Genomic DNA, 13,474 nt, shown 5'->3' on the forward strand with positions numbered 1-13,474 from the left:
CCAAATGACACAATTTTTTCGGTAATTAAGACGACGGCGACGGTCGGCGTAAACACGCACGAGGAAGCCATGCGTGAGGCCGGCGAGGCAGGCAGGCAAGCACGCCCTGGCTTCCCAGCTCCCAGTCTGCACGCTGTGCTGAGTGTTGACATGGACATTCAGTAAGGCCAAATTAATTTACACACAATTAAACACCGTGTTACTGAACTTCAGATATGTCTTTTTTTCTAGTACCAAGGATAAATACAAATATACTTGCTCCATTCTCAAACATCTGTCACTATTGATCAGAATTGTTTCAGCGCTGACAACTAATAACTTTTAAGCTATTTCATTAGATTATTGAGATTATTTTCTCGAGCAATTTTATCGTCCTCGAGTAGGTAATGAGAGGTACCTCTCAAGGACCGTAAATTTGCTCTATTTTCTCATCACTAAAAATATGTTTTCTCACGAAAAAACACTTTCTGCGTTTTATATTGGAGATGATTTGGTTATGTCTAAATTTATCTTATTGTTTACATATATGTCTAGACTAATTATCGTTTATATAAACATAGACAATACTGAAAAATCTTATCTTCTGAAACTGAGATAGGCCCGGTTTCTTTCAGCTTAAGATTATTATAATCTAGATTATTGAGTCAGATTACTATAAGCTAGATTGTTATAATCTGTAGTAGAATAAGATGTGAGTTGTTTATTTCTTAGATTATTAGAGCTTAGATTATTGGAATTGTAAGTCTAAAGAGGGAGTGGGTGGCATGTTGGGTAATTTTTCATCCAATAATCTAGAAAAAGCTCACCTAAACGAGCTTATCAGATTATAATAAGTTGAGCTCTAAATTATAGTAAGCTACTTTAATAAATTGTATGTTTCTTTCAGCTTACTCTCAATAATCTGGATTATAATAATCCTAAACTGAAAGAAACCGGGCCTTAGACTTGCAAACCCAATAATCTAAGCTCTAATAATCAAGTAAAGAAACAACTTATAGTTTATTCTAGTACAAATTATAACAATCTAGTTTATAGTACTCCGACTCAATAATCTAGATTATAACAATTTTAAGTTGAAAGAAACATGACCATAGTATGTTTGACCATTTGTACATTCTAACCTATTTTATTAAATTTATTTTTAAAAATATTTAATCTATCCATAATCAACCGGATAATCCCCGCAAATAATCCAACGAGTAATCTACCTCAACTAGGGGCCTTATATGGTTATTAGACTACCTAGATGAAAGTAAGCTTCGTACCTATATCTACTTTAATTTTTTTATATTTAAAAAAGTTAGTACTTCTATCCAGGTTTAAATATTAAACCCTTCGTTTCATAACGCAAGATGTTTAAATTTTTTTGCTAGTAATGTTTAACCGTTTGTCTTATTCAAAAATTATGAAAATATCATTTATTTTGCTTGTGACTTACTGCCTCCGTTTCATAATGTAAGATGTTTAATATTTTTGGTTGCAACGTTTGACCATTTATCTTATTCAAAAAATAACAAGTCATGCTTAAAGTTCACAAGCAAAATACATAATATTTCCACAATTTTTTTGAATAAGACACCTGAATAAACATTGCAAGGAATAAAGTCAAACATTTTATATTATGAAACGAAGAGAGTACTTTATTATCAAAAGAACTTTAAATGCGACTTGTCATTTATATTTGTACTAAATTTTTAAATAAGACGAATAATCGAACGTTGTAACCAAAAAAGTCAAATATTGGAGGTAGTGGTTTCACTACCACGCAAAAAAGATGTACCATTTTGGTATACGCTTAGCACAGCAAACAAAACCAGACAGAATCCGTAAAACTACGGGGTGATAGGAAAAATTCCAACGACACATTCGTAAACGAAAAAAATTATGAATAAAATAATTATGTAAGTGTTCTTACCGATTTAAAAGCAAATGCTAGAAAATAATATACAGTGATAACTTAAAATCAACTTTTAAATTTAAATTTTGACTTATGAAGAAAAAAAAAGATGGCCGGTCTTAATACGTACTTACGTATATCCAAATCATGGCATGGCTCCGGTTCATGTAATGGCGGGCTAAAAAAATGCACCAAGATGCTACACAGCTTTAATTTGCCTCTCCATCAAGTAATAAGCAGACTCCGAATTGCTGAGAAATACATTAATTGAGAATTTTGGGTGAAGTCCAGTCTTCTTGGACAAGTCATTGAAATATCGGATGGTGACAATCCTGATTTCTTGTCCTGACAGTTCACTTTCTATTTTTTTCTTAAAAAAAAAGAGAGGAAAATAGCAGAAGAAAATTCAACAATACCGGACATGTCACTGTTGTCATCTGTCGAGTTGAATCTGTGTTAGTATGCTACAACCATGTACTCCCCCATCATTTTAGGTTTATCCTAAAACAAATCTTTTTAAAATTGATTAAGTTTTTTAAAGAATAGAAATATTTTTAACCCCCAAAAAATATACTATAAAAATATATTTGAATGGTGAATTCAGTGAGACTAATTTTGCGTTGAGTAAGTTACTACATTTTCTTAAAAACATAATCAAACTTAAACATATTTAACTGAGACAAACCCAAAATAACCAATTATATGAAGCACAGTGAGTAGAAAATTTCTTGTTCCCTCGCTTGAATTGACTCCTTTTAACACTCATTTTCTTTCTTTTTTTTAGAGAAGAGTATTTTTACCCGGCCTCTATATCCACTCGGTATGCAGCCATTTTTCTATTTCAGAAACTCGGGGAACTTAGCCTAAGTAGGGGATCTAGCCCCTCAAATGCCCAATCTGAAATTCATGCTCCTATAGAGATTTGAACCAGGACCTTAGGTGTTACTCAGGTTATAACCAGTAACCACTAGGCTACATGTTCTTATCTTTGATTATAGTTCTTTCTCACAACCACCTTGGCGGCTCACGATCTCATGATTGATTTGGTGTCACCATCATGTTGGACTTATATACGACTCGTGCACCGTTTGTTTACAGTTAAATATACTATCGTATTTATCTATTAACTCAGGGTCTGTTTGGTTGGGAGGATTTACCTGGATAGGACATGGCCACCGCTTTTTGTAGGATGTTTGGTTCAAGGAAGGATTTGGCCACCACCCAAGGAATATTCCCAGTAGATGCTGGATATCCAGCTCCGGGCAAATTTGGCGGACACAGCCGCTCGGGAGAAGACAAATCACGTGCGCTCACCTCTAGTCATTTTTTCTCCCCTCTTTCTCACGTTCTCACCTGCTCACCTCGTCACCAAGGCCAAACCCTAGCTAGAACCTGGGAGGCCGGCGGCGGTCTCCGGGCGGTGGCGGGCGGAGGTTGGAGGGCGCAGGGGGCGGTGTCCAGGGGCGACGCCGTGGCTTACAGAGGGCGGCGCAGGGGGTGGCGTCCAGGGGGCGGCGCGGGAAGGGCGGCGTCCAGGGGCGGCGCCGCAGCTTGCAGAGAGCGGCGCAGGGGGTGGCGTCCAGGGGGTGGCGCGGCTTGGGCTGCTTCCCGGGGCGGCGCGGCTTCCAGAGGGCGACGACCAGGGGCGGCGCTGAGAGGGCGCAGCGAGGGTCTTGGCATCCAGGGGCGGTGCGGGGAGGGCGCATGGGCATCTCGGCGGCTGGCTGCTGCTACTGCTAATTGTTTGCATTGAAGAACTGTTGCTGCTGCTCTTGAACAACTAGAAGAGTAGATCTGAGGTATGAACTTGCTTTTTTTTGCGCTGATGGATAGATATGTTTACATGCTATTTTCTTGTGAGGTTGACAATTGATATATTGCATTTGTCTCTATGCATGTATATATGTATAAAAACATGGCAATGTAGATGCACAACAAAACAAGGTTGCTGATTTATGCAGCTACATCATATATGTTATTTTCAATGATGACTATGGTTACTGAGTCTAGAAAAAGGAAAAGAAAAAGGGTTGCAAGGAGAGAAGGGATTACATATGGCCCAATAGATGAAAGGGATAGAAAGAGATTTGATTTTTGTAACGACAAGATTTGGAAAAATGACATAATTTGTGTGAACATGCTTAGACTTGGGAGAGCACCTTTCTTTCGTTTTTGTAAACTACTAAGGAGTCGTGCCTTGCTTGTCGATACTATACACATGTCTGTGGAAGAACAAGTTGTTATTTTCTTACATACAATTGGGCACAATGTTAGAAATAGAGTTGTTGGTGGCTTATTTGAAAGGTCCGGTGAAACTATTAGCCGATATTTCCATCTAGTTCTTCATGCTGTTGGCGAGCTAAGAAAGGAACTAATAAGGCCACCCTCAATGGGCACCCCCTTAAAAATTGTTGGAAACCCAAGGTGGGATCCTTATTTGAAGGTATGATACATATTTTGTCATACATCATTATTTGTATGCGTAATATTGTATAGTCCTTGAAGTACCATTTTACCATTGACCAAATAGGATTGTATTGGAGCCATTGATGGAACACACATACGCGCATCCGTTTCTAAAGATGTGGAGCCTTCTTTTCGTGGTAGGAAGGATCATGCCACTCAAAATGTAATGGCAGCTATAGATTTTGATCTTAAGTTCACGTATGTGTTGGCTGGTTGGGAGGGGACAACACATGATGCTGTTGTTTTACGAGATGCTATTGAGCGTACAGATGGCCTTCGTGTCCCACAAGGTAATAGGTGTCCAACTTATTCATAAAATATTACATATAAAGACACATTTCACCAACTTGTCCCTTATATGTTAGGAAAATTCTATCTAGTTGATGCGGGATATGGAGCAAAACCTGGATTCTTACCCCCTTTTCGAGGTGTGAGGTATCACTTGAATGAGTGGGGGACCAATCCTGTACAAAATGAGAAGGAGCTGTTCAACCTAAGGCACTCATCTCTTCGGGTAACTGTTGAGCACGCATTTGGTTCATTGAAGAGAAGATGGAAAATTCTTGATGATGCAACTCCATTTTTCCCTTTTCCAACTCAAGTAGACATTGTGGTGGCTTGTTGTATTATTCACAATTGGATCATAGAAGACGGTGGTGACGAACTAATTATCCCGGAGGATCAATGGACACCCAACTATGATTATGCTAGAACAAGAAGTGGTCAAGCTACTGAACATGCATATATGGTTCAGTTTAGGCAAGATACCGCTAACCACATGTGGCAACAACGTCAAGCCTACCATGGAGATTAATTATGAACCTCACTGCTTGTCCTATGTGTACTCTTATTCAGTACCAATGGGTACCTATGTTGTATTTTAGATCTCTTGTAACAGTTGTGTTCTTTTATTCGGGTGACATGCATGTTGAATTGTATTACTACTATGTGATTTTAAGACACAATGCTTGCTGGAATTTATTGTTGTTGGTTAAAATATGGGCTGCAATAAAATGTTTATGGCCACATGCTTGCTGAAATTGTTTGCATATTGTAATTATACTTGTTTGCATGTTGTAATCAAATTATATTTGGATATACGTTGGCTGAAATTAACCAAACGTGATAATTTTTTTCTTTACATGATAGGAAATGGAAGGAAGTGGACAAGTCGAGAAGAGTGGATATGTTACATGGACGTCTTCAATGTCCACTCACATGCTTGAATTCCTATAGGGTGTTGTAGCTAATGGCAACAAAACATCCTCGGGATTCAAGCAAGTCCATTTGAAGGCTTGTGCTAGATCTTTGAATGAACACTTTGGTATTCATTTGAGTGCTGATCAGATTACTAATCATATTAGGACTTGGAAGAGAAAGTATGGGAAGATAATGAAATTAAAAAACTTAAGTGGTGCTCTTTGGGATGATGACACTCACACTATAAATCTTGACCATAAGCATTATGCAGACCACATCAAGGTATGAAACAAATTTTCTCCTCAAAATTGTTTCTATTATGTTACATATGGTAGTTGTTTAACTATAAGTCTGCTCCTTATAACTTTATTTGAAGGTTCACAAGTCTGATGCTGAATATTTAAACAAACCAATTGAACATTATGGAAAGATGCTTGTCATATTTGGAAATAGCTTGGCTATAGGAAAATATGCGAAAGGTTCAAGTGATCCTCTAGCCACTGAGCCAATTCCAATTGATGATGATTTAGATGTTAATGGTCGTGAGAATGTAGCAGCAACAAAAAACTCAGCTGGTGTTGCTGCCCAAATGAGGAGAACGGTGCTTCATCTTCAGCAGCACCTAAACCGAAGAAAGCCAAGATTTCCTCTTCTACTCAAGAGGTGGATGGCATTATAGCTGCTTTTAGAGCTGTTGGTGAGAGGCTTGCAGGAGCTATAGAGAAGGCTGGAAAAGGTAACAATGAGCTACCAGAAAATTTGTTTGAGAGTGTTCATGACATTCCAGGTTTTGAAGAGGCTCATCTTGCTCACTACCATGCACATTTGGTTGACAATCCTTCAACTGCAAGAGTATTTGTTACACTTCCCTTTACTCACAAGGTTACTTGGGTTGCTAAATATATTGCCACCACATTTCATGAATGAATGGTTGTGTGTAGTGGAAGTTAGTGAGAGACTTATGCTAGCCACTTTTTGTATGGAGACAGACTTATGCTAGCCACTTTTTGTATAGAGACTTCCTTCAATTATGTCTTGTAACCATTAATATAAGATTATGATGTTTTCTTTTACACTTAAACATTGGCTGATGAATGAAATGGTGTTTTCTTCGGTACCCACTGTATTTGGCACAAGGATGTGGTCGTGAGTTTGTGTCCGGATCATGCGAAAGTGTACGCTTATTTGCTTAGATTGTACGTGTGCTGAAGAGGAGAAAAATCCGGTTAACAGTTTGTGCAGTTCATTGCATTTTCAGTGACCAGACGTTTACTGTATAGCTGTTTTCTGTAGGTTGTTTGGAATTTTTTCCATCCAACGTGAGGAGAATAGTATAGAAAAAAACTATCAAGTGGGGTTCGATGGCAGTGAGGCTTTGCAGCTTCAATACACAAAGAGCTTCTATGTTACGATTATGTTTGGTACAGAGATATTCCTGAATATTTTCGATATGTATTTGTTGTCATGTTGCTCAGCCTCTAGTGAGTTTAGAGGGTATTCTCACCAAAAGGTGGCCATACCAACCATCCATCTATCCAAATAAAAAACTGGACCACCATATCCACCTATATCCCTCCAACCAAACAAAATATTGTCTAATCTCATCCACCCAACCAAACAAAAAACTGGATGGCCATATCACTCAGGACATGATGGTCATATCCCATCGCACCTTGACCACCAACTAAACGCATCCTCAATGAACAAATATTCAGTTAGGTTACATGTGACGGAAATAATTGATTGCAATCTGGAATTAGGCCCATAAACAATTCTACACTAGAAAATTGTCCGTGCGTTGAAAATACTTAAAAAAAGTTCTAACCATAGTATCATACATATTACATCTACTCAAATAGACGATATATTTATAACCACAATAAGTTTATTTTTCTGCTTAGTTGGTTTTGTCTGAGATCTCTTAACCCTAAAACCAGAAATGTATACTTCTAAACCCACACAAACCGGTTAAAGAAGGTCCCATGGCAGTATCGACTCTATTTTTACTTAGTTTTGCTGACAGGGCATACCGTGGCCCCACATGTGAAGTGAAGGGACCTTCAGTGAACTTTTTCCTCTCTAGCTATGTACTGTTACTACATCCTAAATGGCCCAGGCTGCTTTCCCTTTTCATCTTTACTGGGCCTCTTGGTCCAGCAATTTATTGTCCAGCGCGGCGTTGCCGCGCTAGTAGTGATACAAAAAGGGGAACCCAAAACCCTCGGCGAGCTCGCCGGCGATGCGGCCGGCGGCGCCGGCCAGGCATCCGTCCGCCTCGTCCTCCTCTTACAGACAGCAAGAGCCGCGCGCGGAGAACCCCCTCCTCCTCCTCCCCTCCTCCCGCGCCGCCAAGCTCTCCCTCGGCTGCCCCGTCCTCGACCGCCTCCTCTCCGGCGGCCTCCCCGCCGCCTCCGTCATCGAGATCGCCGGCGAGTCCGCCTCCGGGAAGACCCAGCTCTGCCTCCAGCTCGCGCTCCTCGCGCCCCTTTCCCCGCTGTCCGCCTCCTGCCTCTTCCTCCACTCCGACCTCCCGTTCCCCCTCCGCCGCCTCCGCGGCCTCGCCCCCAAATCCCGCCCCGACCTCCTCGACCACGTCCTCGTCGCGGCGGCCCACTCCCCTTCCGACCTCATCTCCCTCCTCTCCCGCGCGCAGCGCCTGCTCGACCACCCTGGCGGCTCCCCGCGCCGCCTCCCCGTCCGCCTCATCCTCATCGACTCCATCGCCTCCCTTTTCCGCGCCGACTTCGACGCCTCACCCGCCGACCTCAAGCGCCGGTCCGCGCTGTTCTTCCGGATATCCGCGAAACTGAAGGAGCTGGCGCACAGGCACCAGTGCGTGGTGGTGGTAACCAACCAGGTGGTGGACGTGGTGGAGGGGGAGGCCGGGAACACGGTGGCGTGGTCGTCGGGGCGGCGGGTGAGCCCCGCACTGGGGCTCGCCTGGGCCAACTGCGTCAACACTAGGCTGTTCCTGACACGGGATGCGGATGGCAGCGTCAACACTCGGCGGATGAAGGTGGCATTTGCACCACACCTGCCGGAGAGGGCCTGCGAGTTTGTGATACGGAGAGACGGCGTGTTCGGTGTCGAGCCGTCAGAAAGGTAGGAGTTCTTGCCCTCGACACTCTTGGTGTTCATGTGGTGGTCATGACCTGTTGGATGAAATGTGCATGTGGGTGATTGGATTGACATGACGATCCGAAAAGATCTGGCATTTACTTGAATTATGTAATGGCTGGAAAGGCATGTAAATTAACCTCGTTGCAATACAGTTTCCAAGTAGTTAAAGGCACTCTTGCGCGGGAAAAATATGTTGGCTAACTCTGGAGGTCTGGAAACAGACTGGTTTATTGTCGAGGGTACTGGTTATGTACAGCTGAAAAAATAATGTTTTCTGTGTAATTTGTCAAAGTTAACCTTAGAATTTGATAATGAGCAAGTTGATGTTTCTGAAGGTTGTTATTGTTGATACAGTACATTTTGAATCAGCAACCTTAAACTTCAACTTAACAAGTTGGTGCTTATTATGCCATTGAGAGTAACACACCATCAGAATTCAGAAGTTTCGAACTGTCTTTCATTTGAGACATTAGTTGCTTGCAGTTATTACACTGTCATGGGTGATATGCTAGTGCATTCTGGGAATAAAAAGTCTACATGTCTAGCATGTAAAGGTGAAAATATGAGATATTGTGTTAGGAGTATAACAAAGAATCAAAGAAAACAGTAGTTCTAGATTCTGAATGAGTATTGCTTCGGTACTATGAGTGCTCCTTTTATAAAAATACTGATATTTCAACACAAACATCCAATTTCTGTTGTTCTAAGATACAATATGTAAACGTTATCAGGGGTCCTCTTTTGCATTGTGAAAAATAAAATCAGTACATAAAATATATTTTGACAAGTTTAGCTGTGAGTTGGCTAATTGAGCAAAAATACACAACCTGCACATATGAATTGAAGTGACCCTATTGACTAAATTAAAGCGTGTTGCAGTCTTGCAGCTACAGTTTAACAGATAAATAACAGAGGCTTCAATATTGTTTTAAAAAGAATATCGACACCTCTACCCTATGAAGGTCAAAACTCAAAAGTATTTAGGGGTTTAACATTCTAGTGATTATAAATGCTCAATGTTTTTTTTGCAATTTCAATGGTAGAAATAATTCTATTGATTCCTTGAATTCCTTGAAGTCACAAATTTAACAAATAGAGAGTGGTCATGGAGACATGGAGTGGCACTGACTCTGTATCTGCAGTAGCTTGCTCTTTCTCAGTTTTTCTTATCATATTAAGCAGAAATCCTGGAAACTTTCATATCTTTAAAAAGGAAACTCCGCCTCCTTACTTTTTGAATTTAAGGATAGGAGGGTTGGATAACAACTGGGAGAGGGGCCAGGAAAAAATGGAGAAATGGAGAGTTAGGATGTGAAAAATATGAGGGTTAGGATTAATTGACCCCTTGTATTCCAATCCTTTTCCTAGCCTCCTATCCAAAATCCAAAAACATCCTGACAAGGAGGAAATCGAAGCAGTGTGTTCGCTGTATGATTATATGTAAGATGGTAAATGTTGCTGATGTGAAATATAAAGAAGGATAAAGATTACTAAAATAAGCTTTAGCGCTATCTTGCTTTATTTAAAGATCAACTACAGACTAAAAACTAGGTTATGTTCACAATTATTCAAATTATGGTAGGAAAATATAATCATAATCGTACTAAGTTTCATCATTTAGTTTCTGTTTTTGGATCTGTTATTTAACAGTAGGAATTTGATGCATTTCAATCTCTATGATCACATAATCACATATCTGCTCAGTGTGATGCAAAAATTTGAACTTCGCGAATTTCTCCTGTATCCTTGACTTGACGACTGACGTGCCCTTTGTCACGATGGTGAGCTATAAATCTCTTCTCAGTGTGACATGTTAGCAGAGCGCTTGGGCCTAGTGAAACAATTTAGTTATTTACCATGATTAAGGGGTAAAAAAGTTTAAAGCAAAAGCAAAAGATGATCCATTTATTGGCATACAAAATAGTATTCCTGATCAAACTGGATGTTTCACTTGCCAGTTTATTGAATACAAATGATATTTTTTGGCATTGTCTTACGATTGTGCCAATATGCCTTGCATTGGTATTGTGATAACTATAGCATTAGTATTGCATCATACAGTCTGCTTTGTTCTGAGAAACTTCATTTGTGTCTGACAGTTGGTTATTGTCTAATTCTTTATCCACATATGGATATTTACCTTCTCTTTTGCCTAGATCAGATTGGCCAAATTTTCTCCCTATAATAAATCCCTTGATCTGAACTGGTGAAATGTCCTCTTCAAACAGTCCATTTGGCAATTCAGTGGACCACTACCTCCTGTGATCATAACTCAAGGCTCCAGTGTCACTGCGTACCATGAAAGGAACCAACTGTCCTTTACTTCTCTTGGATTCTCTCAGGAGCCATTTCCAAAGCTGCACTGATGAACACATATTTGTTGATGGATAGTTTACTTCATGTACTATGTGTCGGGTTGGATTGTCGTACATGAAGACTTGGAAGAAGTTTATGTAGCAATGTTGATTTTTTTGCATCTAATTTCTTCTTTGTTTCTTCTTGAATATCTTATACTCCGGTTTACAAAGAGCTGTAACCTCCCTATCCCAGAAATTAATAACATAAACCTTTCATCTATTAATAGATTTCTAATCATGTTGTGTGTTGTGAACATGATGTGCTATATTTCTAAAGCAAAGTATGCTAGAACAGTTTGCTTACCCGATTGTTGTAACTCTTGGAAAATAATACTAGTATAAGATGAATCCTAACAGTCAATTCACAAAACTGGATAGTTCATCGTCACCATGGAAAAACCGAAAAATTGTATTAGCATGTCTTAGTCAGATTAGGCATAACAAGGTTGTAACAGCCTAACAGGTGCATATGGGGACCATATACTTTATTCACATTTGGGCTTCTTAGATTTAAATCTGCTCTAGTGGGACATCGTTCATGTTTAGCCTGTAAAGATTTACTGGTACAATGCCAGGTTAACCCTGTGTTTAATTTGGCTCTGTGTCCTTGTCCCCTCTCTTCATTACAAACACAGTACCATGCACAACACATCAAACAGTCCAGATGTGAAAGCTCATGGAAGTGTCTGCAGAACGGACTAGAAAGGCTCAAAGTAACCAACATGAGCAATGCTTGTCATACATATCTAGAAACATAATTGCAACTATGTTAGGTAAGTTCCCTGCAAGACACACATCTCCTGAAGTCCTTATATCCAGATGAGTCCAGCGAGAAACAACCACTTGCTAGTCTCCTCCCATCCTCTGATTATTTGTTCATACCATTTGTAGGTGCAGCTGAAATTCATGGATGAGCAGATGGACAACGAGGAGCTCAACCTAAGTTTGTCGCTCCAGCCATCATATCCTTCAAGGTTTCGGGCAGAGTTTTTGTGTTGCTATTGCCCTAAGAGGTTCTGGAGCTCTCAGGCGTTAGGTGGCCACCAGAATGCACACAAGCTCCAGCGTAACCTTGCAAAGAGGAATCGAGAAGCTTTTCTAGCAATAAGCCAAAGGAAGGGTGCAAATGCTGGAATAGAGGATGGAAGCTCTGCTGAGTCTGCATGCAAAATTTCAGGTGGAAAGAAGCATCATGAAGAGGTCTGGCAGGCACTGCAAGGATCAAGTGGTTCATCATCATCATCTGGTACAGTGATGCACAAAGATATCAAACAGGATGTACAAGATGAAGATCTATCAAATGGGATGGTAGATCTGTCCTTGAAGTTATGATATGTTTTTTTCTTATTTGCATCATCATCTAAATTTTTGTGGCCTACTGTTATGTGTGCCATCACCTGAATTGTTTGGGATCATCCTGTGTGATGGATATCTTTACAGATCCAGTAGCTCCATATAACAGGAGGCAGAAAGTATCACCGATTTGGTCTTTGGTTAGAAAAGTTGGCCTTTCCTTTGTTCCATGCTTGCAGATACATTTAGAATAAACTATCCCAACCTGTATGCTGTATATGTGCAGAACATTTGAGTTAATGCCATTGTATTCTCAGTTATTTGTTTATGAACTTGTTTGAATCTCTGATTAACACGCTGAAATAATCAATGAAATTTATGTGCATGTTCCTAGTTGCAGGGACTACTGACTTGCAGCTTGCCTACAATCTGGCTGTTCATGAAGGGGTTCTGCTGATTCCAGGCTCCAAACTCCAAAGGCAAGGTATCGTTTTTTGTGAGAGCACATTGAAGACCTGCAATCGTATTGCCGTTGCATGGCTTCTTAAGGTCTTATGATGACTTATTCATGTCTCAATTTTGACTTGGAAACTCCTACTGTGCGCTGCTGTCTTTTTTTCCCTAAAAACCATCAAACATTTCTTCAGTCATTTTAATTCACTTTTATGATCTGGGAAAACCTATAACGATTTGGTTTAGTACAGTTTATTGTCTGGTGCATATTCTTCTTGGGCAGGCACCATTATTTCTTCTTTACCAGACCAGGTAGGCCTTTTGCTGTCACCCCTGTTTCTTTATCACCAGAAAAATGATGCACATGTTAACAGCCGAATTTTTGCAGTTCTTGAGTGCAACACTGGAGTGCTCAGATGATTGTTGCATCCTTTGCAGTCAGATCAATTGAAAGTTGCCCATCTTCTGTATGTGGTCCCAAAGTTGTTCTGACATGAAATTTCTCACATATTATGAGTATCAGAACATGCAAGCCTACATAGATTGAAACTGCACGACCTGTGGCTTCTTAGCTTCTTGCACAATAAGATGCTCCTATCCTTCTATACACTTTCAGGTAAGTTGTGCTTGCACATGAAACTACTACTAGTACCACATGATTCTATCCAGATTCACTTTCGGAGTAACT

The 13,474-nt window shown here is 40.3% G+C and overlaps 2 protein-coding genes and 1 pseudogene across 2 annotated transcripts; all 3 read left to right on the top strand.

The window, feature by feature from the left end:
- The first annotated feature begins 3,795 nt into the window (after positions 1-3,795).
- On the top strand, positions 3,796-6,490 carry LOC107303389 (annotated as a pseudogene).
- A 1,291-nt stretch (positions 6,491-7,781) lies between these two features.
- On the top strand, positions 7,782-12,020 carry LOC102702729 (DNA repair protein XRCC3 homolog). Its single transcript, XM_015833644.2, has 2 exons — positions 7,782-8,665; positions 11,932-12,020. The coding sequence occupies exons 1-2, from the start codon at positions 7,803-7,805 to the stop codon at positions 11,939-11,941; spliced, it is 873 nt and encodes a 290-aa protein (XP_015689130.2). The 5' UTR covers positions 7,782-7,802; the 3' UTR covers positions 11,942-12,020.
- On the top strand, positions 11,959-12,372 carry LOC121053515 (zinc finger protein 2-like). Its single transcript, XM_040520621.1, has one exon. It carries the CDS (start codon positions 11,959-11,961, stop codon positions 12,370-12,372), a length of 414 nt encoding a protein of 137 aa, XP_040376555.1.
- The last annotated feature ends 1,102 nt before the right edge of the window (positions 12,373-13,474 follow it).

Source organism: Oryza brachyantha, chromosome 2 (genome assembly GCF_000231095.2).
Source record: "Oryza brachyantha chromosome 2, ObraRS2, whole genome shotgun sequence".
NCBI classification, from domain to species: Eukaryota; Viridiplantae; Streptophyta; class Magnoliopsida; order Poales; family Poaceae; genus Oryza; species Oryza brachyantha.